This window comes from Pongo abelii, chromosome 11, assembly GCF_028885655.2.
Source record: "Pongo abelii isolate AG06213 chromosome 11, NHGRI_mPonAbe1-v2.0_pri, whole genome shotgun sequence".
Classification (NCBI taxonomy): domain Eukaryota; kingdom Metazoa; phylum Chordata; class Mammalia; order Primates; family Hominidae; genus Pongo; species Pongo abelii.
The window spans coordinates 98,870,574-98,896,699 of NC_071996.2; the positions used below are offsets into that span (position 1 = coordinate 98,870,574).

Genomic DNA, 26,126 nt, shown 5'->3' on the forward strand with positions numbered 1-26,126 from the left:
CAGCCAGGAGGCCTGTACTGCTGGTGAAAGGGGGATGAGGATGAGAGCAGGAGGCAGCCTGAGGGGAACAGGCTAAGAGGAACACATCCCAGGTCCCACGGGCCACTGGACTTTTATCCTAAATTCCTCTGAATGAAGTAGGGTGCTAATACAAGGTTTTGAGCTGAGGACTAAATTCGTTATGTTTTATGCAGGTGTGTATAAATATGAAATAGTAAACCTCACTAAATGCCCAAAGAGCTCAACAACCATTATCAAAACTCAATAATCTGACATCTAAAGCAGCACAGAATCTAAAAAACTCTTAAAAGTAATTATATCTAACACATATACAATAGCACAAACAACCTATTCCCATGATTGGAAGAAAGCACTGGTATGTATAATCCCAAGTGACAAAACATGTCATGTGTAGCAAGCCTGCCTGCCTTCCTCTCTTTATGCACTCATTCATTCACCAATATTTATTGAGTGTTTTCTGTGTGCCAGGCACTGGGAAAAACAGCGCACAAATAAAACTGCTATTCTCATAAAGTTTCTATTATTGTAAAGACAGTAAGTAAGCCCCGAATTTAGAAGGTGTCAGGTGATGTTCAATGTTATGAAAAACAAAGCAAGGTAAGCAGCAAAAAGTCAAGGGGGGTAGGGATGGCCCAAAGCGAGCTTGCATGAAAAGGGGGGTATTTCAGTAAAAATCTGAAGGAAGTTAAGTGGGCAAGCCTGCGGATAACAGAGAAAGAGTGTTCTAGGCAGAAGGAATATCAAGGGCAAAGTTACTGAGGTGGAGGATGCCAAATGCTTCCTCATGAGTTAGATTCACCCACAACAAAATGCTGCCTTCAGCAATGCAATCTGCTATGGTTTCAATGTTTATGTTCCCCCTAAATTTATATGTTGAAATCCTCACCCCCAAGGTGATAGTATTGCGGTAGGGACTCTGGGAGGTAATTAGGTCATGGGGGCAGAACCCTCGTGAATGGAATTAGTGCCTTTATAAAAGAGGCCAGAGAGCCCCTCGCCCCTTCCACCATTTGAGGACATGGTGAGAAGGCACCACCTGTAACTAGAAAACAATCCCTCACCAGACATGAAATCTGCCAGTGCCTTGATCTTGAACTTCTCAGCCTCCAGAACTGTGAAAAATTAATTTCAGTTTGTTGACAAGCCACCCAGTTTAAGGTACTTTTTATAACAGCCTGAATGGACTAAGGCATGCTCCTTGAATGAATTCAGCATCATCCTCCCTGTTCACTTCCCCCACACTCTCCAGCTCTCAGTACATTTCTGTTACACATGTGGCCCCCAAACACAAGCCTGCATCCATATCCTGGGATGTGGGTCCCATTCAGGCAATTAGGTAACCTGCTGTGGAGTGCTGTAAGAATCTCTACATCATCCTTTCCAAAGAATCACTTTTGGAGACCTTGTTGTGGCCAAAATAGCCAAGTGGAATGTATCTTCACGTGGACATATATTTGAATGTGTGATGATTTAGGAATTCAAACTGTATATCTAAAAAGTCCAGAGAAACTGGATTTTTAAAAGACCTTTTGAAATTTGTATCCCTGTAGTACACGGTTTTAACACAGTAGCACATTCTCCTGTTCTATGTTTCTTAACTGCATATTAAAATTAAAATAAGGGTCTTGCTCTGTCACCCAGGCTGAAGTGCGGTGGTGCCATCATAGCTCACTGCATCCTCAAACTCCTGACTTCAAGCAATTCTCCCATCTCAGCCTCCTAAAGTGCTGGGATTACAGGCATGAGCCACCGTGCCCGGCCTCCTCCACCACTTTTTATAAGAAAATGCTCATCCATAATACCTATTTCCAAGAGAGCTTAAATACATTTTTATATAGTTTCTATGCTCTCAAGAATTTGCTTTGCAATTCTTTTGGCATCTAGTAATACTATACAAATAAGTAATGTAAAAAAAAAAAAAAACCACACTCACTTCTTATAAAAACACCTCCTTAAAAAGTGTTCCATTTCAAATTTATTTGAAGTCAAACTAACAAGGATTAAACTACTTAAGGGAAACTGGCTCAAAGTGACACCTACTTTGAAATATTCTATAAATCAACAGAAATTCCTAAATCTGCATATGGGAGATAAAGCATTTTAAACATCATAAAATATCCCAGTGTTAAATATTTTTAAAATTTTTCTGAACACTGGCCTTCAAAATGCCAAATAACTGAATACATTTCAGCAGTATAAATTGCAGAATATTCTTTTTACCCAGTTGTTGGCATGGTAAATCTTTGTGTCTCACATAATCCCATTTCAATAACAGGAAAATTTACCTCATGAACCCAAAGACGTTTAATCACTTCTGTGGTTTCTGTTGTTTCTGGTCTTGACAAACAAACACCTTGAATGACACGGGAGAAATCACGGAGGTTGAACAAGTAGTGAGATTTAGCTGGAGTAGGCAAGAGATTCTTCATTGCTTCTTTATACAGAGTCATTGTGCCATTTACGATTTGTGTGGTCAAATCTAGAAATTCATCTGGAAATTTATAACTTAAAATTTTTTTAAATAAAAAGAAAGGAAAATGTTAGCAATTATAGAATTACGATACAAAAAGGATATTTAGCAGGACCAACATAAAATTTTAATTTTGATTAAATCAATTTCATTTATAAAATTACCATATCTTGTTATAATAATAATACTAATAGATTTTTACTCCTTTTAAAGCTATTTTCCATGTACTATTTTATGTTATGTCCAAAAGAACCCTGTGAAATGAGCAGGGCCAGTTTAATGGGCTTAAAATCACTTAAGTAAGTGAACAGAAGAGACAGCCAAGGAACCCAGATTATGTAATCCCAAATCCACTAGACAAGCATTTCTCGACCTCTTTCATTCCCTGGCATTCTCAACTGCATATAAATATAATCCATAAGGAACACTGGTGAAACAGGTATTTTCAGAGGAAAAAAAGGAAGAAAATTAAAATACGTAAAAAAAATAAGGAAAAGAGAAAAAAAGGAAAGTAAAACAGTGAGCCAAGACAAAGTGCATGATTAGAGTATAAAGAATGTGGAGAAATAATTTTCATTTAGAAAGATTGCCTATATTTAACTTCTGGTTTGTCAAGGAGTCAGGTGTTTACTCCATGATCACTGAATAAGGCAAGGAATGACAATTTCTTGAGAATGGCCATGGGCACACAGACAGACTTCCCCTGCCCAGGTCAGCTTGGCTCCCTGATATCTCTGCATCTTGTGGAGTAGCAGAATCTCTACAGCTAGGCAGCTCCAAGGCATTACTTCTCAGACTTGGACACGAATACCCCTGCAGAACTCGAGTTCTACTAGAGGGTATCAAAGTCACAGCATAAACCTGGTACATCTTTCCAGCAGTAATTGAACTCAGTGGTGAAAATTCAAAATAATAACTCAAACATCAAAATATTATATAGCAGAACGGTCAGACCTCTTTGTGTTATGCTCCCACACTGGGAGGTGGCAGGAACAGAGGCAAACGATGTTGTCTATTACCTTTTCCTTATCTAGGAATGCTTTTGTTCTTTGAAATACGCTACTTAATATCGGTATGCTTTTAAAATATTTTATACCTCCTAATTTAAAAAAAAAACAAATTTTTGATTACTTACCAGATTTTTAAATGCCAAGTTAAGATTCTAGAGAAGATTGTATACATGGATTTATCACTAAACTCATTGATTGTTATAATATTGAAATGTCGCATGTATCGAGGAGTTACTGGATTTCGACCACCACCTAAATATTAAAAAGTATAACTCTTAATAATGTTACTAGTATATACAAGAGTATTTTCTCAAATATTCTATAGTTTAAAGTAACTTGAAAGATGGACAAATTCACGGCACATGAATTTAAGAGTAATCAATTATTTGGATAACCCTGACATCAAAACTATTTTTCCCTCAAACTCAAGACGTTACTTTTCTAGGTGAATTATCTGAATGAGTTAAACTAATTAGACATAATCTTGGGTCAAAACTATATTACTAAGGGAAATTAGACCAGGCAGAAAAAGCCACAGGCCATGTTCTCCATGGTTTACAGCTTAAAGCAGTAAATGGTAAACATCCTCAATATAATATTAAAATGTAATATACAATATTAATGCAACCCTGGTGAATCTGACTGACCAAAGTTTAGGGTACTTCCCACAAGGCTGGAATTCAGCACAACCATGACATATAGCCAAATTCTTCCCCCACATCTTGAAGCGAATTTACCCAAGACGAGTCTATACAGTTCATATAGTGACTTCACTGGCTGCTAGCATCTTTAAAAATTGGGGGATTTTTCCATAAAATAATGAAAGATTCCTTTGAGCTTATACATCTCTTTTGGAAAATATAAAAGAGTTTAAGGAGATGGTGAAAGGGTTGCGGAAGAAAAGATGGTAAGATCATCTACCCCAGCTCTGTCTCCAACCCTTCCAGAGAATGTTCAGAATTGTGATTTTTTAGAAAACAGAAATGGGGTCCAAAAGGAAAAGATACCTCATGGTTTCAGCATACTTTTCTTACCAATGCCTGAAGAGGCAGGGAAAAGTGGACATGTGAGTACAAATGCCTGGCTTGGGGTGGTGGGGGAGAGACAAAGTGGAACTGAAGTCTGAGACCCAGGGGCAATATGGTCTTTTATTTCAAAAAAAAAAAAAAAAAAACAGCCTGGGCCTAATAATGATAAGCCCCCAAGCCCTTGTCTCCACAAAATATGAAACAAAATTAGCCATGCATGGTGATGCATGCCTGTAGTCCTAGCTGCTCAGGAGGCTGAGGTGGGAGGATCACTTGAGCCCAGGAGTTTGAGGCTGCCGTGAGCTATGATCACACCACTGCACCCCACCTAAGCAACAGAGTGAGACCCTGTCTCAAAAACAAACAAACAGAAAGTGTTCAAAATGGCCCAGGGAATGTGCTGAGAGCAATTACTGACTCAGAGCAAACTGCATTACAGGTCAGATAAAGGTCAGGGTTAGGGAGCAAATACCGGAGAGATTCCCTGAAGTGGAATATCAACACAAGCAACATTTTAAAAAATGGAATACTGGCTTGAGGTCAGGAAGAAAACAGTTAAAGATTTCTTGTTAGTAATCAAGCCATTTTAGACACCCCAGCATTAAAAAGCAAATTTCCTCTACATAGAGATTCCTTTGAGTATAAATTTATCTTGGAAAATTTAAAGGATCTTTTGGCCATTCCCTACTTAAATTCTTCTCAGCAGCCTGTTTAAATCCAGAGACTGACTTGAATGGGACTTGATTGGGGTAGAATAAAGATGATTTCTGAAGCAGGGACCATTCTATACAATTGAAGCATTAAGGAATGACACAGAGGAAGATGAGATGCCCCAGGACGATGTGAGTTCTCAGAAGGCAGAAATAGGAAATTGGGAGCAAAAAGTCCAGAAGGTGGGAGAAAAAAGGATTTGGAAGACTTCCAGAAGGTGGGAGAAAAAAGTTCCAGAAGGTGGGAGAAAAAAAAGATTTGGAAGAGTTGGTGGGTGCATAGCCCATCCAAGGTCACCCACTTTATAGAGTTGGTCATGTGATACACTCTGTTAGATCACAGTAGATACACATAGAAAACATATACACAAAACATCGGAACTCAAAAGAGGTTTTTTCCCAGTTATTTCGTTAGCTATTGCTAGGGAGATTTTTCCATCTTAATAATCACAAACTCAAAAAACGTACCTGGAGGTCCCATAGCACACATGATCTGAATGTCCACTAGTTTAATCATGGAACAATCTTTTAGATCATACCAGTTCCAGTGATCTAACCACTGTCTAAGTAACTCAATGGGAGGTTGAGCCCCATATACCTCCCGAGCAGGCATATTGACATCATCTACAAAGACAACCTGAGAATGAGAAGAGAAGAGGTATAAAAAATATTAACATCTCAACATAGAGTCCTATTGTGTAAACAATATCGAGGCAAATACTTAGCTATCTACTTGCAGAGTACATAGGAGGAAGTGATGGTTTCTTTTCTAAACAAGGATAATATCCTTAGCTTCCATGCTTTTAGGATTCATATTCCTTAAGAAATAAGGAGACATTCTCATTACTAATCTTCGTAGGTTAATAGCTTAGGACTTATTAATCCTCTCATACAATTTGTTTCTAAATATACTGCATATTTTTTCCTTGCACTACACTTCAATTCATGAAAATAGATGAGAAAAGTGTGATTAGGGTGAGAAGGGTGTTCTTTGCAGAAGAACACAGGTAAATCTATTGAGAGCTGTGTTGCTGAAGGTCTACAAAAGCAAGCAGCAAAGACTGCTGAATAAAAATGTTAGTGAAAAAATTAGGAAGGTAGATAATTTCTCAGATGAATATTCTACCTTCAACTCAAAGGGCAACTCCTTGTTTTAAACATCAAGCTGTCTAGTGCACATAAAAATACAACTACATTTTTAGGAGAACCTTTTAATCCAAATTTGTGACATTAAAAAACTATACAAAAAGATGTCTATCCCCAGGATATTTAGTTTCCTTGTTCCAACTGCAGCAATGTATATGAATAGGCCCGGGTACTGTACAAAGAGTCATTACCATTCTCTTGCCCAAAGGAGGACCAAAAACTCCCTTTCTTCTCTTGTCCAATTTTGACATAACAATATTCTGAGTTTGAGCTGCTGTAGTTTGTGCTGAGAAGTTAATTAGCAGAGGTTTGTAGATTTCCTTATTTAGTTGATTTAAAAGAAAATTCTATATAACAAAATAATAAAATGAGCCATAGTTGGAATTATGTTTTGACATTTCAGAATAAACACTAAGCATCATTACTGATAGACTCGAATTTAACCTTAAGTGTCATAACATTGTACAAATAGATGGAATCAGTAGGAATAACAGTTACCATGCCAATGGAGTGTCTCCATCTGTCCACCCTCTTGCATGTGACTTCTCTGGTTTTCACAGGAGTACACATTCCTCCTTAACATGGAGTCACACAGACTCAGAGGTTAGGAAACCTTCCTAAGTTCTCCGAGATGGGCAAGAATTCAGACTGCCATTTGTCTCTCTCTAGATGAATGTTCTTTTTCATATATCTTATTATCTTTCCACTTATATACAAAGCTATCTTTCTGTAAGTTAGAAAGCTTAAAAATATAACTGTATTTTCAAAATGGAATTCACTGGAAAGCAGGTGGAATTACAATGGTTCTTAATCAAGATGTATGCCAGGGACAGGACATACCAGAATAACCTGAGGAGCTCTTCAAAATAAAATTGCCTCTCCTCACTCTTTCTTCCCCTTCTCTCCCTCAAGAGTTCTGTATAGGGCACAATCCCTTGCCAATTCAGGGCCAATATATTAGAAAACATCCTATGTAAATCACATATTTTCTTAATGAACAGTAATATCTATCACGTGCACATATGAATAAAGGAAGGCAAACAGTGAAGTTTTTTGACTGTTCTAAACTTTACTTGCATTAAATGCTTGCAGCATTCAGCTTTATAATTAAGATACCAAATCATTAACCCAAAATATCAAATGGTAAAATACCTCAAGCAAGTCCTCTTTTCATGATGTGATTATACACTAAACATTACCATAATTAAGCAAATCGAAATTCTGAAAGCATACTTTGGAATATTAATCTATTCATCAAGGCAACACATATTTTAAAAAGGACTTATGATGTTCTCATTAATGGCTACATTTAGCACACATGCCAGGAGTACGAGGAGGCAGAACAAATATAGAAAATAAGGAAGACGTAGGGTAACAAGCTGGTCAGAGATTCTGGAGGAAGGCTTTTACTCCTCCCATCAGCCCAGCAGGAGCTACCTTTTTAAATTTAAAATTATTTTCCTTTTCACAGAATGAGCACATTCTAAAATGGAAGTTCTTTAAAATCTTTGAAGACTTTGTGTTCGTACCTGTGATTGCCAGTTAGAATAGCAAAAACTGGAAATGGGGAAGTTTAGAATAAAAGTAGGATTTTTTTCTATTTTTGTGACTTTTATGATTAAAATTTCTTTTATGATTGTATAATTATAATGTAAGTGATAGATTATTTCAAGAGGAATAATAGTTTGAAAACAAGTTATTCTATTTATTTAAAGAAACAACTCCCTATTCTGAGCAACAACTATAATGAAGGAATGACATGTCTGAGTAAAGCAAATTTATACAAGTTTTTAAAAATTATTGCTTAAGACTCTAAAATATTATTTCACTTTGCTTGCCTACATGATGTACTATGTAAATACTGTATTATAATATATTTTTATTAGCTAACAATGGAAGTCATATGGTAGGTAATCAATAAATTTTTGTTGGATTGATGCATGAACTAAATGAAACAAGAGTGAAATAAAGGGTGGGTGTGGTGACTCCAGCCTGTAATCCCAGCACCTTGGGAGGCCAAGTCAGGAGGACTGCTTGAGCCCAGGAGTTGGAGATCAGCCTCGGCCACATAGCAAGATCCCACTTCTACATAAAAAATTAGATGGGTGTGGTGGTGCATGCCTGTAGCCCCAGCTACTTGGGAGGCTGAAGTGGCGGGATCACTTGAGCCCAGGAGGTCAAGGCTGCAGTGAGCTGTGATTGTGCCACTGCATTCCAGCCTAGGGGACAGAGCAAGACCCTGTCTCTCAAAAATAAATAATGAAAATAAGAATGCAACTCATACATAAGCCATTGTGTGAACAGTTTGGCAGTGAGCATTGAGGCCATCTAAAAACAGAACTAAATCTAACCATAATAAACATAAATAGTTCTAAAACCAAAATCCAAATGTAATTAGTATAAAAAACTTCCAAAAGAGTTGCTGCATAATATTAAAACTAATTTGGCAAAAATAAACTGAAGTTTCAAAACATCTCTGTCTTACCAGAAGATGGTGAAAGGTATTGGTGATAAATAGCAGTATTTCACTCTTCCTCATTAACTGGGTGGGGGAAGGAGGTCAATGGATACTTTCATTCATAGTATTGATAATTTAAAAACTGAATTTAGAAAAAAATTGTAGACTTTAGGAAAAAACCTTAGTGTTTTAAAATAGATTAACACTAGAAGAATTTTAAATAGTTTACATACCCTTCTAAATCAATAGGAAGAAGAAAATATTATAAACACACCATCATAGCAGTAATTAAAATGTTTAAAGCATATAAAAAGCTAAACAGAAAATGTGAATACAAAAGTATGACTCATTATGTCAATTTATGTATGAGGTCAGTTTCCTTATTAAAAGGAAAAAGGGCTCAGATTAACACAAATAAAAAATGCAGTGACATGCTGAGTCTAAATGATCAGAAATACTTAAAAAGAATAAGCAAAAATAGATCATGCAAATGAAAACAAAAAGAAAGCAAAAGAAAAGTGACTAAAGGGGACAATCAATAGATATGGTTCTGTGTATTGCTTATGTCATATATAGAGATAAAATGTACAAATCAGACCATTATCAGAATGTCACCCTAATTCCAGGAGTTTATAGGTGATTTAAAAATTCTAAATGGCACATTTTCACTTTTTATCAGGATGCGTTAAAAATTACATAAACAAAATTTATGTTTTCATAAGCTATGGTCTGGTAAGCCTTCTTCTTCAGTTTAAATGAATACCTCTTATAATACTCCCACAGATAAAATTTCACTTCGTCTACTGAAAGATGAATATTTTTGATGTTTACATTTAACACTCAAAATTAAGTACATACTTACAAAAACTACTTGTTTATTCAATTTAATGAGCAAATTATATGTGTTGATTAAAATTATTCTATAAAAGCTGTGTATTTATGTGAAAGGGAAAATACTCATTTGCCAATAGAGCTAATCTTTAAATGAGAAATAACCATAATGAATATTAAATATTGTATTTGTTAACAATTATTTTAATTTAAGTTCTCAACAAAGTAAATTGTATGAAATTATAGATTCCTTCCTGCCACTATCAAGATATTAAAAATCCCTCAACAGATTTGCTGTCAGCCAGTATCTTCAGTTAATTTTTTGTTGTTGTAAAGTATTGTTTTAACTTACGTTTTTAGGTAATCTTTAAATAGAATATACTTTTTTTCATCGTTTATTTAAAATATAAATAGACATGCAATAATTTGAAGAGAAAAATCACCTTAAATTGTAAATTTTATGTTTAATTCTTTCAATCAGATGAAATATATGTACAAAATTTTATTAAGCAGTTTATATAAATACATTCTTAATGATATTACTTTAGAGAAATTAAAATTATGTAGCATTGTTTTAAAATAATATTTTCTTTCACAGAAGAATAAATTTCGGAGACATTAGCCCTATATTTGTATTATTTACAATACAACTAACTCTTAATTAATTGGAGCAATGAAATCGCCCTGAAGGGCATGGCGGACAATAACCTCTATGAGGAACTGCTTAATAGTCATCAAAAAAATCAGCAATTCCATGTCCGGGAAGCTTAGGATATTTTCCTAAACAAATAAGCAAAGATAAGAACAAAGACTTAGCTATAAAAACATTCAATGCAATCTTCTTTCTTTCTTTCTTTTTTTTTTGAGACGGAGTCTCACTCTGTTGCCCAGGCTGGCGTGCAGTGGCGCGATCTCGGCTCACTGCAAGCTCCACCTCCTGGGTTCAAGCGATTCTCCTGCCTCCAAGCGATTCTCCTGCCTCAGCCACCTGAGTAGCTGGGAATACAGGCGCCCGCCACCACGCCTGGCTACTTCTTTTGTTTGCTTGTTTTTGTATTTTCAGTAGAGACAGGGTTTCACCGTGTTAGCCAGGATGGTCTCGATCTCCTAGTGATCCCCCCGCCTCAGCCTCCCAAAGTGCTGGGATTACAGGTGTGAGCCACTGCGCCCGGCCTGCAATCTTATTTCTAAGGCAAAATGTTAGAAAAATTAGGGATTTGAATCAATTATCATAAAATTATAGAATCATATTCTACAATACCCTTAAAATCATCTTGTAGAGGAATAATGAAATTGAAAAATATTTACAATATTAGTTTTAAAAGCAGATTACAAAAGTAAGTTCCTAAGTTTGTGAAAAGTAATGTTTTTATGCCTAGGCACTTTATTGCCTGGGCTGAAATTGATGAAAGTATAAATGACAAAAGGCTTGCATTTTCCTCTAACCACTGCCTTCAATCATGTTAAGTCTCCATTCCCTGACCCATGGTGGTATCTTAGATAAATCTCTCATTTTTCTATACACTTTTATTATTATTTCTTTTAATCCAGGCCAAAAACACTCCTTGATTTAAATTCTCAGTGAAAATGTATCTCTGCCTCCTCTTGGATACTCCCATACATGCAAGCATTTACTTTATGAGAGATGTCATTCCAATGTTTTATGAAAGAGATTATACAAAAAATACTAGGATGGCTATGTAACTATATTGCCAAATACATTTCAGAAAGATTGTAAGATGTAATGTTAAAGTCAATAAAGAACTAGAAACAGTTACTGTGGGAGAATGTGAATTAACTGGAACCTATAATCGAAGAGGGGCCCTCAAAAGTATCTTCATTCTCCTCCACAGGCTGCATAAAGCTACTGAGACTGTGGCATTTTCTATTACAGCATCTAGCATTATATTAACTAACAGCCAATTCCAGACATCATTAAGGAAAATCAGTCTTGTTACTACATAATAATCCTTCAGATATAACTCAGAAAATATCAAGTGTAACTAAAACACACTTTTCAAGACGTATGAAATTCTCATGTGGAACAAGCAATTCTTATTAAAATATCAAAATAAATGGGACAACAATTTAATGGTATAAAATGGCATTATATCATTAATCAACTTTCAAAAATAAATAGGCAATTATCACTTCTCGGCCTTTTGGCTAAAACAAAAAAAAATAAGTAGGCAATTTTTCAAAAATTCTCTGCAGTTCAAACATCAAAGTACTTGAATATTTTTAAAAAATTATTTATCTGCTATTGCAAAAACTAACATTCTTAGGAAGATTATGCAAAGTTTAATACATAGATTTCTGCAGTACTTACCGTAATGTAAACACTTTTCCCGGTTCCTGTTGGTCCTACAAATATTGAAGGCTTTTGATGGGTGGTCAGCAATTCCATTAATGCAGAGTATCGAATTGTGTCCAGAGTTGGCACAATGATTTCATTAAACATTACATCTTTAGGAATTGGAGGAGCTTCTTTCAATTTCTTTATCCATGGTTCCCATTTTCCTATTCCCTGTTTATAATAAACAACCAAGTAATGAATGTTATAAAATACTTTAAAAAGCTCTATACTCCTGTGCCATTGTAGAAAAGACTAAGACCAACAAACCCTGACATGTATACATTTGTTTTATCCTTTAAGACATTTAACACTCAGTTTGAAGGTTAAATTGTACGTGTAAATTAAGGAGAAACTAGCTTTTACATGAATACAAATGAAATGGCAGTACTGTGGTTTTTTGATGCTCTGAAATCACTGCTTATGCCAACCTAATAATCAATTATTGTGGCCAAATGTTAGATTATTTAATGGCATTGAGAAAATTAAACTAACCAATGGGCTAAAGAGTAAAGAACTTTATTCAATAAATGTTAACCAATATAGAATTTTTTCTCCCTAGAAGATAAGCTGCATATTGCTTGACTTTTATAACAGTATTTATAACATAAGCTTATCACTGCAGGCAAAATTTCTTTTTAAAAAATGTATAAAAAAAATAAAATTTACCCTTAACAATTTTTAGGTGTACAGTTCAGTAGTGTTAACCATGTTCACATTGCTGTGTAACAGATCTCTAGAACAGGCAAGATTTCTTAATATGAGATTAATATTATGAGTTAACATTGTGCCGTATCTTTGCATCCAATTAGCTTGAGAACTAAAATTTTAATTTGCTATGACAGTGTTTATAACAAAAACATTCAAGAATATCATGATAACTGTCTTCTTAGAAAAACACCACCACCCTTCTTGCAGAATAAAATCTAAATTCTTGGTCATTCAAAGTACATCAGAATTCGGACCCATCCTTCCTTCACAACCAGGCCTCACTGATGCACCTGCTGGTCCCCCCTCCACCCCTGCTTCCCTGGGCCCGAGCTTTGATGCATGGGACTCCTTGGGCCAGAATGGCACATGACTGTCATCTGAAGAGGTTATGAACTCACTGAGGGTAGCACTGTGCTTTATTCATTCTTGTATCTTCAGGTACAAGGCTGTGCGTACAGCAGAGAATTTTTTTTGGGGGCGTGTTAAATTCACATCAGCCTGAAAATTGTACTATAAAGAAATATTTCTAGAACCAATGAAGAAAATAGTGCCTTTCCCAAATTCTTGATAATCTTTTCAAACATGTGTCTTTTGATACTGTATAGGAAAGGAATCATTAAGGATCAGAAAAGCTGACCGGGCGCGGTGGCTCACGCCTGTAATCCCAGCACTTTGGGAGGCCGAAGTGGGCCGATCACAAGGTCAGGAGATTGAGACCATCCTGGCTAACATGGTGAAATCCCGTCTCTACTAAAAATAGAAAAAATTAGCTGGGCGTGGTGGCGGGCGCCTGTAGTCCCAGCTACTCGGAGAGGCTGAGGCAGGAGAATGGTGTGAACCCGGGAGGCGGAGCTTGCAGTGAGCCGAGATCTTGCCACTGCACTCCAACCTGGGCAACACAGCGAGACTCAGTCCCACAAAAAAAGAAAAAAAAAAAAAAAAAGAATCAGAAATGCTGAAATGTACTGTTATTTAGAGGTTGTGTGATCCTGGGACAATCACATTAAATCTCTGAGCCCCATTTCCTCAATGGCAAAACTTGCAAAATAATCTTATCCTTCCCACTTCACCAAGGTGTTGAAAAATGAAATGGAAACAATTGCAGAAAGCTTAATAAACTGTAAACTACCCTGAAAATGCAGAGTATTATCAGTAATTTGAAATTAAATAAACAAAGTAAAAATATCTGTGTTGGGCACAGTCGCACTTTTTGGGGTGACATAGCAATACATTGCAAGAACCATAAAAATTCAAAAAGCAATACAGTAATGCCTTTTCTAGAAATTTATCTTAAGGATATAATCAGATATGTACCCAATGACTTGTATCTAAGAATATTTACCAAAGTAGTACTTATAAAAGTGAGAATCTAAAAACAACAAAAACAGTACAATGTCCAAGGGTAGGAAATTGACTTTAGAAAGCAAGTTTACTGAAGAAACATTAGTGAAAGGGAAAGCTGTTCTCATTATTAAGAAAACAAGAAGGATATAAAGCTGCCCATTGGGGATGTGGTATGATCCCAATTGTACTTAAATCTGTATATATTTAAATAATATATATTCCTAAACTTGGTCCTCAGTACAATACTTGTGGGAGTTGTTATACAAAAACCACTACCACCCAAGTTTTATTTTCGAATCCGTTTGGGAAGCACTGAATTAAGATTATACCAGCTGGATTCCTACAGGACTTCTTAGTGCCTAGTATACTAAAATGCACCATGAACTTCTAACAGCTGTCCTTAAACAGTATGTGCCTGGTGTGATTCTATTTAATGAGTGCAACTGGTCCATTAGATATTATTATCTCATAGTATCATTGGAAAGAACTATGTTCAGAGAAATCAACTAGTCCATGGCTATACAGAAAGAAAGTGACTTTACTAGGACTCAAACCTACAGCTGTCTGACTTCAAGCCAGTGTGTCTTCCTCTATTCTATGCTGTCTCTTAAGGTAAATAGTGATGATGAAGGTGGCCACAGGGCCATTATATGCTATGTGTCGGAGAGGGGACTCTGCCAGGCTGGCAGCTGCAAATCTTGCTTCAGAACTCTTACCTCAGTGACAAACTGATAATCATAAATTGTTCCTTTTTCAGGAAATGGGACAGTTAGTGCCTTTGAGGATGTTTGCTCAGTACCACTCTGTAATTTAAACATATTTCGAGTTCGATCTGAAATTGGACCTTCCATTAGTTCTCGAAGAATCTTATTAAATTTCAACCGATCATCATCTGTACAAGAAGCACCAACGGACCAGATCAATGAAAACAGAAAAATGCCCTGCATTGGAAAGATGAGAAGATTAAGAACAATTAAAGAATAATTTTAATCTGTCCCTGAAGCTTACATATCAGATCAGCCAGATTAGTGTCTCTGAAAGGAAACACGTAAGCTCAAATATATTAGTAGGTCATCTCAGGATTTTGTAATCATAAGGGTTTTTAAAAATCAAATCGCATGTCTTATAAAATCTTAGAGAAGATAATACAAAACAAAGTATACATTCTGGCCATAGTGAAACTTCAGAATGATTAATCTAGTAAATCTCATATTTTCAACACATGACAGCAGCTTGATATTAAAAGGAACATAGAAATAACTTATTATTAAGGTATTAAGGCACACTTTAATAAGGCAAATAACCTACATATCCATTTTCTATTTAAATTTTGATATGGTGGGTTTACTTTAAAAAGAACAAATTTAAATTATTTTATTTGTAATATCTGAGCATTAAGTGTGTAAACTAGAATTGCAATTCTGCAAGCAAAAGATACAGCTTTCTTCTTTCCAGACTCAAAAAGAGCAAACAGGGTAGAAGACAAGACCTACCAATAAGGTAGGAAGGCTGTTTGCTTGTTTAAAACAAGGTCTTTTATTAAGCACAAAGCCAAGAGATTCTGGACTATGCTCATGAAAGTTCTGGACTCTACTTCAACCCTATTCACCTACTCACAGACTTTCTCTCCAGAAACCATTTAACACTAAATTAAAAATTAATTTCTTTTAAAACATATAAGTTAAGCAAGTACCATATTGACCACAGTAGAAGTTCAACCACGAGTAATGCAGCAATATTTTCATTAAAAAATCCAAAGTCTACTGATATTTTTATTCCCATTTTAAAAATTGGTTTATTGATTACCTACATATTTTCTTGCTTTCCTTAATCCAAATATATATTTATACACACACACACACACACAAATAATTTATATCTCATGAAAAAAGGAAGAAAAATCAAGGGAAAAAAAGCAATACATTATTATAGTTTGGAAAGGAGGTAAATCTCGTTGCCAAAATGGTCACTGACATTTTGGGAATGGATCATTTCTAAGGCTGGTCAAACGACCTGAGATTTCAGTAGCAGATCTGAGGTGATCACTGGGCTCCACCCAAACCTCATGATGCATCATGACTGCCAGTCAAGAAGCTTCCCCACCAGCACTCAGAATTTGGGGCCTGGCTCTTTGCTCACTCTTCAGCTACCGCCTGTTGACTAGTCTCCAACTTCAGGGGCAAAATGAGTTTCATAAATTAGGAAGCTTTCGGGAAAGCAGTAGATACCTGTCTTTCTGTAGCAGGATACAGAAGGCAATGGACCTTACCTCAAGCAAAGAGTAAGTTTCTCGATCATTTCTCTCCTTTAGTTTGACTTCATCAGCAAAATCATCCATAAAACAGTCTATTAGATTCATTAAGGATCGGACCAAGTTTGTATCGGAAGTAGGAGATAATTCCTGAAAAGTCAGTAAGAAAAATGACTAAACAATTTAAATTAGGTACTAGCTAAAATAGCCTCAGCTAACATTTATTAAGCTCATTTAATTTTAACAGGTAGTAATAATTTTAAATTCATACTATCTATGAGTAGGTACTATTATTACAATTCACTTGGGAGAACTGGATGTTACATTTAGGTAGTGTGTACTCTTCAACCTTTCATATCGATTCTCAAATTTAAAAAAATTGCTGTTACATGTGTAGTTAATTTAAGATATGGATTCCATGGTATACTAATTTTATAAATAAAAACACTAAAAAAATTTCAGAGAAGGCAGTTAATTTGTATATCTAAAATGCTTAATAAGTAAAATCCATTTTAGAGCATATGTATAAGCCACAGCAATACTCATAGTAAACTCATCACTATGAAATACAATTCCAAGTCTTGGAGCCCTCAAAAACCTTGCTGGAGTGCTGAACTTGTCGTGCACTTTACTCTTTTGCTTGTCACCATGATAGTTTATAAAATAAATGAAATAACGTGTAATGCTCCTAGAACCATGCAGCATATAGCAAGTTCTCATAGGCGTTTGTCTTCTCCCCACGCAGCTCTCTTCCAATTGCCAAAGTCACATTGTTTGGTGATTAACAAGTAAAAATTAACTCTCTGAAACAGATTCCCTGAAGATTAGAGGCAGGTGACTTCATGTTCAGTTGCCACCCCAGTAGAAACATCAGAAATGACAGCTGAGTTTCTAAGTGTGGGACTAGGTATTACTGACGCAACACTAAAATACAAATAGTTATCATTACAAATAAAACAGATACTTATTACTACATAGTAAATAACAGGCATTCATAATTTCTTCAAGAGATAACAGAAGTGCACAGCACATTTTAAAAAGCTTGCACTATAAGTTTCATGCTTTCCTATAGAAAGGATGTTTCAGTTATATAGAAAATTCGCTTATTATTTGTATTATCTAAATTCTCTAACAATGCTGGAAAAAAAAACCCCATAAAGGCCCTGAAGCTTATTTTATTATGACCTCAGTTCATACATGTTAACTGTTTTTGAAACATGATTACTTCATATCTACAACGTATTTCAGTTACACCCAAACTTCTTGAAAGAGCAGGGTGGAAGACACGTCACTTCCTTCAGATGTTCTTCCCTCTTTCCTCTCTCTTGTCACTCATGTACCTGTGATTCTATCCCTTGCTCTCTTCTTTTTTTCTCTGGATTTTTTCTTCAGGTAATCTACATTAACATGGTTTTAAAGTCCATTTTCCAAATCTGTACCTTGAGCTAAACTTCTGCCTCAAGATTTTTTGTTATATCTTCAACATCAAGAGAACTATCAACCCTATTTCCCTACATTTGCTCCAGGGCCAAAGTCATTCTAAAAGACCTTTGGTCAGCATCTCCCAAAGCAGAAATTAAACATTCTTGCTCTGTAATTTCCAGCTGGAGAGAGTTTAAGAGCCTCGCTGAAGCTCATCCACTCTCAGAGGCAGGAGATTACCATTTCCTTGTCATTTTCCTCCCTCCCACCATCCCCCTCCCTCCTCTTCCCCTCCCCAGTGTGTACTGAAAGAAAGAAAAATGAATTTGCCTACTTTGGGACCTCTTTCCAGTCCTTCTATCATGGACTGACTGGCTTATTTTAGGAACTTTGGATAATAAATAATATTGTAATAATGGAAATTATTTAAAATGCAATATAGCCCATCAGAAAAAAGAAATAACATTTTGACATGGTTATGTGGGCCTTTGAGTTCTCTTTTTTTTAGAGAGAAAAGAGTAGCATCAATATACCACATTTGAAATATTTTTAGTGAATTGTATGAATTCTAATTTAAATGTTTAATCAGAAAAAGGTTTTGATTTAATATCTCTTAGCTGATAATAAAAACAGACATTAAAATTGATATGTAAGTCTAATTTGAGTTTTCCATTTATTTTTTAATCTTAAAATTATCATTCCCTTACCTTTGTATGCTTTCTAATAAATTCAACCGAAACAGGCACCATTCTGTCAAATAAGCCCATTATAAATTCCTTTTGAATAACACTGACTGACGCAGGTAACAGATTCACCCAGGACAACATCAGTGGTCTCCAGCCTAACATGTGAGGCTCCATGTAAATCATGCCACATCTGGAAACCTGGAAAGCCATAATTGGTTACCATCAAGGTAATAATGCTTATAAAATAAATATGATTTGGCACCACTGTTTTTTATAACCTTCAGCAAAGTCTTGGGCGGGGGAAGCTTAATATTATATAATTTCATTATGTCGATTTTTGTGTCTGACTTTACCAAATAGTCCTAAACCAAGAGGAAAACATCCTGACCACTAAATTTGTCAAGGTATGTCAACAGATATGTTTGTACTTTGAGAATCACAGATTGCTCTTAAAAGAAATTCTGCTGATATTTTTTGTTTAAAGTCAAAGGTACTAAGCAAATACATGCATTCATAACATTTTATAATTTATAAAAAGATGTCAAAATGGAGAACTTACAGTGGCAGGGGAAGCAACTTCTAAATCCATTGGCTCAAAAATTAGATTCATTTGTGGTGACATCTGAATAATCTCCCCACTCATCAGACATAGCTTCTTGTTGTCATCCAGCACAGTGTTCATATTCTCAATCCACACTGCATCTACTGGGCCATCAAAAATTAACCATTTCCTATCTGGAGTCTGTTTCATGCATATGTGAACAGAGGGCAAAAACGTAATGATGATAATATAAGGAAACAGTTCAATAATATTATTTCAAAAATTTAAAATATAAGTACTAGGATTAATTTCGTCATGAAAATGTAAAGTCACTTTTTGAATAAAGATTACTATGTGTGTGTGTGTGTGCACAGATGTATATAATATGTATCACTAAAGAAGCCTATACTATATATGCCATGGACAAGACAGACAGATGTCATCTTAAGATTCTTTCTCCCTTGCTTCCTTCCTTCCTTCTTTCCTCCCTCCCTCCCTCCCTTCCATCCTTCCTTCCTTCCTTCCTTTCTTTCTTTTTCTTTTTTTCAGGGTCTCACTCTGTGGTCCAGGCTGGAGGGCAGAGTGGGGTGATCATGGCTCACTGCAGTCTTTGACTCCCAGGCTCAAGCAATCCTCCTGCCTCAGCTCCCAAATAGCTAGGACCACAAGTGCGCACCACCACACCCAGCTAAATTTTCTATTTCTTGTGGTAGAGATGGGGTTTCACTATGTTCCCAGGCTGGTCTTGAACTCCTGAGCTCAAGATCCACCTGCCTTGCCCCCACAAAGTGCTGGGATTACAGGCATGAGCCACTGCACCTGGCCCTTGATCAGTGTTTCTGAACTCAAATATATTAACATGTTTTAGAAAGTAATAAAAGTAAAAAATATATACTTTCTAGGAAAAACAAAATTATTCAGATTATCTGACTCTATATAGTATCATGTTTATGCAAATTAATTACCCTTGTGTGCTAAACCAAATTTCTTATCCCCTTCACTGAATGAATTCACACATATGCATACACGTATACACATCCACTTAGGCTGAACTCTTTCCTGATGGTATAGAAAATTACAACCAATATAACATTCATAGTCCCACAATGATATAATAAATATGAAAATATTTATACATTGTCCAGAATATAGTAAATGCTCAACAGATATGAAAGAGTAGCCAGGTATTAGCCAGAGTGTACAAAGACTGATTCTCCTTTTCAGATCCTTATAATTCAACCTTTTTTGTATACACCAATGATTCCTGGCTTTTCCTTCAGCAAATATGAGTTCAAGTTGAAGAGGTGAAGGATTTGAATCCATATTAGCACGTTCTCAGTCCCTGCAGCCAACTCCATTAATCTACAAGACAATGGGTCTGTCTCAGGCTCAAGTCACCCCACACCCACACTCAGAAGCCAGTTCTAGCTGTGTTCAGGAAGCAAGGAAGAGCCACAGCTCGATGATTATCTTGAGATCAACTTCCTCTTCTGCTGTGGGCTTCCCATGCCTGTTATGCATCACTTTGGGAAACACTACTGTGCAATGGCAAGATCCTGGGCTTCACAGTCTCAAGGACCTCACTTTTCATTTGACTCTACTACTTACGAGCTGTGGACTTCAGGTGAACTACTTAAACTCCCTGAGACTCAGTATTTGTGGGACACAGCTTCCCGAAAAATGTAACGTAAGCTGTTAAGTATAAAATAGAGGCATCTCATGATTATTTCTGTGTAAATAATATAATTGTATATATTATCTAGTGACTTCATCTCTTATTCTGAGCCAGAGTGACTCCACTGTGGCAAGAGAGGACCTAAGAAGCCACATCAAGGATTCCAGAGCTCTGTCTGCTTCACCTGTGCCCACAATTTCTTTTATCATTAAAATTACTAGTAACACTTGACTTTGGGCAAGATCTCTGCCCCATGAGAGTCAGTCCTTATGTCACTCATTGCCTAAGGTCTTTCCAGCAATAAGAGCAGAGCTGAGATTTCACGTTTTATCCATTATTACCTGACTCATGAGTCATGCTCTGCTAGGTCCTTAAGTGGGTAGACAGCATCAAGTTTAGAATGTATGGTAGTCAGAAGAGAGAAAACACTTATTAAAAAAATGATTTGATAAATTGAATGTCCTGAGCCTAGGCCCCTTTTCCTATACTACCAGCTTTAGCAAGCTGTCTTCCATATAATCACACACTCTGCAGAACCTGCTAAAATATGGCAACCAAGTTAACATGTATTGGTCTGTGGATTCTTTTCATGAGAGTGGGCAGCAGAATAAGCCAGGAGTAGGTAAGTGCCCACTCTCCATTCACAGCCAGTAGCAGCTGGCAAGCCACTTGCCTCCTCTGCTTTCCACAAGGCAGTCATTCTCTTTCTAATATGCTAAAGGAAAAGTGTGGGAACTTTAAGACATCATTGTCCAAAGGTGTGCAATTTCTTCTCTAAGCATTGGCGTATATCTAACAATTAGCAGGCATGACAATAGCAGCAGCCCAAAGAGTGGGTGGAGGAAGAACATTACTGAAGAGGCAAAAGGATCATGTCATTCAGATGTTCTCATTTTTAGTTCATCTCACTTCAGAGAAAATAACCAGAAATACTTTGCCCTGTCCTTTTTTTTTCCTACCCTCTCTTCTGTATTCCTCTAGGGTAAAGGAGCTAGGTCTCCGGCATTTTTGCAGGTGCTGACATTTTTCTTCACAGAAATACTGCCAGAATATCCAGTACTGTGTTTTAAATAAATATCTTAATCTATAGATACAATTAGTTTGTTTGAAAAAAAAATCAGAAATTGGTCAGAAATAAATATCTTAACCTTTTAAGATATGCATGTGAAAGTGTTAGAACTTACCACTGAAGAGGCAAATGCTCTAAAACTGACAGCAAGGACTCCATCGGACCATTCATGGGACACTGAATCAAACTGTCCGTACAGTTGGCCCATGGTGACAGACTTAGGATTTAAAACAGTTATTTGAACTTTGTTTTCTTCCATTAGCCCCTTAATGAAAAAAAAAACATTTATTTATGCAAAGAATACTGTCTTTATTCATAGAAAACATTATTGTGCATATAGAAAATCCTAAGGAATCTACAAAGAAAATATTAGAAGTAGTGAATTTGACAAGTTTCCAGCATACAAGGTCAATATATAAAATCAATTATATTATCTATTCACAATGCTAATGAACGATTGAAAAATAAAATTTAAAAAACATTCACAATAGTATTTAAAAGCTCACAAAATACATAGGAAGAAATTAGCAAATGTTGTGCAAGATCTACATATCTTAAACTACGAAATGGGTTGGCGAATTCTTCTGTAAAGGATAAGATAGTAAATATTATAGGCTTTGCAAGTTTCATATGGTCTGCCACATATTCTTCTATGTTTTCTTTTTTTAATTGACAAATGTTTAAAATGTTAACACTATTCTAAGTTTATTGGCATTACGAAAAAAGGCTTGGGGCTGAATTTGGCCCATGTATTGTAATTTGCTGACCCCTGCTACAAAACAACCTCTGAGAGAAAATTAAAAGATCTAAATATAGAGAAATGTCTATTTCTTGTGGAGTGAAGAAGTTAATGTTGGTAAATTGTCAATTTTGCCCAAAACCCTGAAAGCTGGTCTATGGCATTACAAGAGATATTAATGCCCTTTGGACATAATCTTTTTTTTCTTTTTTAAATCAACTGGCTTTTTAAAAAAAGGTTTACAGAAAAATTGAGCAGAAAGTACAAAGATTCCAGATACTCTCTCCACTACCCAGACAACAGTTTCCTTATTATTAACACCTTGAATTGGTGTGGTACATTGTTATGGCTGATGAATTCATATTAATGCATTACTATTATCTAAAGTCCATAGTTTACACTAAGGGTTCACTCTTTGTGTTGCATAATTATATGGGTTTTGCCAAGTGTGTAGTATCATTATCCCCCATTATAGTACCATACAGAACACTTTCACGCCCTTAAAAATCCTCTGTGCTCCACCTATTGGCAATCATTTATTTTTTATATATAAAAACATAACAAGTTCAACTCTAACATTGCCTTCTGCCTGGCACTCCCGAGCTTGGGACACAAACTACCAAACTGAAAAAAAAAAAAAAAAAGTGAGAATATTAACCTTTTTTTTTTCTTTTGAGACAGGCTTTCATTCTGTCGCCCAGGCTGGAGTGCAGTGGCACAATCTCGGCTCACTGCAGGCTCGTGGGCTCAAGTGGTCCTCTCACCTCAGCCTCCTGAGCAGTTGGGACTACACATGGCACATGCCACCACGCCCAGCTAATTTTCTGTGTTTTTTTAAAAGTAGAAACAGGGTCTCACCATGTTATCCAGGCTGGTCTAGGACTCCTGGGCTCAAGTGATCCGCCTGCCTTGGCCTCCCAAAGGGCCAAGATGACAGGAATGAGCCACCACTCCTGGCAGAATAGTAATCTTCTTGCTCTGTGGCCCAGGCTGGAGTGCAGTGGTGCGATCTCGGCTCACTGCAAGCTCCGCCTCCCGGGTTCACGACATTCTCCTGTCTCAGCTTCCCGAGAAGCTGGGACTACAGGCGCCCGCCACCACGCCTGGCTAATTTTTGTATTTTTAGTAGAGAAAGGGTTTCACCATGTTAGCCAGGATGGTCTCAATCTCCTGACCTTGTGATCGCCCGCCTCAGCCTTCCAAAGTGCTGGGATTACAGGCGTGAGCCACTGTGCCCGGCCCAGAATAGTAATCTTAAACAATAAAACAAGCTCAATGTCTTTGCTTTCTTTTGTGTGCCCAGGAAGGCGATAACAATGTATCTTCCTAAATTAAGAAGTATAGGAAATCTCTATTATCTTCTTAATCAGAACAAAGCTGCTGTCACCAAAGAAAAGTTTTTATCCTAAATGCAGCAAGGCTAATGTGAAGCTATAGCTTGGTTGGCTAAGGAAGACTGCCCTATGACATAATCACAATGTCACCCTTAAAATTCCCTGGTAATGAGCCATTTAGACTTTACAAGTGGACCAGAATACATGCTCATATCTTCATCTCCTTCTACTCTTTGAGCAGTGACCTGTTGGGTTCTTTTGGAGACTTTATTTTATATATGTATATATAAAAGATCAGTTCCTGTGACAATAAAATAACAAAACAGGAAAAATACAAATAAGCCATAAATAAGATAAAGAATGCAGAAGACAATTAAGAAGTGAAAAAACGGAATAAAAAAGAGAAGGGAAGTAAAGAAACAAAATAGCATAGAAGTGTAAAAGCAGAAGAAACAGATGGAAGGAATAAGTAGCATATCAGTTTGTATAAAAAATACAAATGATTTTAAACTTATCTTTGAAAAGATAAAGACCACTGACCTGTAGAAAACAAAAGTCAAGCTATTTATTCTCTATAGAAAGTAAATCACAGTGACACCCAAGGATATAATTAATGACATGGGCAAATATACATACAGGTAGAAAGTAGGGGTAGCAATATTGAAATTAGACAAAGTAGATCACAACAAATAACAGAAAAGTAAGTAATTTCATATTGATTGAAAGGGAGACTCTTCAAGTAAAGATACAATCATCACAAACCTCATATAGGATATGAACATTTAAATTTATAAAGTGAAAACTATTTGAAATATCTATAAGGAGAGGTAAATAGAAATGCAATATTAGTTGAAGTATTTAAAACAGCCCCACTCCTTCAGTATTTCAAAGTCAATCAAAATGTGACGTGTATGAGAATTCTGAATGTGTCATTATATATGTGTGCACATATGCACACACACACATTTTAGTTCAATACCACTAGCAGCCAATAACAGAAGCTTGCATTACAAATCTATCTAGAAAATAAAAAAGACTCCTCTGAAAGTATTACAGGAAAACCTTCAGGTTTTTCTGTTTTCAGACTTTTTTCTACAAGAGACATGTATTACTTTAATAATTTTTTAAAAAAAGAAATAAAAGGTTGAAAGCAAGTTTGTGGCATACCCTTTATATCCTGAACTTCCTATTTGCTTCATTTTACTTTTCCAAAACTTTATTTTCTCTTTGACTCATTTTTGTCATGATTTTAAGTTGCCACATTGAAAGCATCTTTTAAAATAATGGTACACTCTACCTTGCACAAAGTCAATTATAAATAAATTAATGCATTAATAATATACTTACCTTTTCACATATATCATTTAGTGCTCCAGCTAAGACACGATATGCACTAGTTTTTCCTCCAAATGGTTCTCCAACAATCATAAAACCATGACGCACAATCATCATTTCATATACTTGAAGAATCTTCTCGGAAAAGAATGCGGTCATTTGCAAATTCATGGAGGCACAATTGTCTTTGATAGCTGCCAGCAAATCATTGTAATCTGGTTTTGGTAATTTTACCCCAGGAAACAAATCCGAAGTAATTCCCTGATGACAGATGATTTGAAGGATTTACATTTTATATATTTACATTAAATACACATATTTTGTATTGATGGAAATAGGGCCATTAGATAATAATAGTTCAACAATATTTTAAACAGCTTTATAGAGGAATAGTTCACATACACAAACGTGTATTTTTTTCTTTTTTTCAATTTTTAAATTGTGATCCTTACGATGTTCATTTTGCAAACAGTTTTTGTTTTGGTTTGTTTTGTTTGAGACAGGGTCTGGCTCTGTTGCCCAGGCTGGAGTGCAGTGGCATGATCATGGCTCACTGCAGCCTCTGCCTCCCAGGCTCAAGCCATCCCCCATGTCAGCCTCCTGGGTAGCTGGGACTATAGGTGGCAGTATTTTAAAGTATAAAATTTCATAAGTAAAACCATCAAAATAACCAAGATAATTAACATATCCATCACTCTCAAAAAGTTTCCTGTAACTTTTTGTAATCCTCCTTCCCTCCTCTCCTTGCTGCCTCCTACCTCCATTCCCCAGATTGCCACTGATCTGTTTTTGGTTACTATTTTTATTTGCATTATCTAGACTTTAATATAAATGAAATTAGACCATATGCATACTACTTTTTCCCTCTGGCTTCCTTCACATGGCATAAATATTTTGAGATTCATACATGTCACAGCAGGTATCAATAGTTTATTCTTTTTTTGCTGAGTAATATTCCACTGTAACAAAGTGCTACAGTTTTTAAATCTATT

At 36.0% G+C, this 26,126-nt stretch overlaps 1 protein-coding gene across 1 annotated transcript in view; it reads right to left on the reverse strand.

Annotated features, from left to right (window-relative positions):
• DNAH7 (dynein axonemal heavy chain 7) overlaps nt 1-26,126 on the reverse strand; it is a 336,427-nt gene that overhangs the window by 135,754 nt on the left and 174,547 nt on the right. Inside the window, exons 30-40 of the mRNA XM_024243333.2 lie at nt 25,147-25,395; nt 21,842-21,991; nt 19,001-19,183; nt 18,463-18,639; nt 16,352-16,483; nt 14,799-15,023; nt 12,004-12,201; nt 6,577-6,732; nt 5,708-5,876; nt 3,627-3,753; nt 2,307-2,526 (exon numbers count right to left, since the gene is read on the reverse strand). Of these exons, the coding sequence (XP_024099101.2) occupies nt 2,307-2,526; nt 3,627-3,753; nt 5,708-5,876; nt 6,577-6,732; nt 12,004-12,201; nt 14,799-15,023; nt 16,352-16,483; nt 18,463-18,639; nt 19,001-19,183; nt 21,842-21,991; nt 25,147-25,395 (1,986 nt within the window). The remainder of the gene's footprint in view (nt 1-2,306; nt 2,527-3,626; nt 3,754-5,707; nt 5,877-6,576; nt 6,733-12,003; nt 12,202-14,798; nt 15,024-16,351; nt 16,484-18,462; nt 18,640-19,000; nt 19,184-21,841; nt 21,992-25,146; nt 25,396-26,126) is intronic.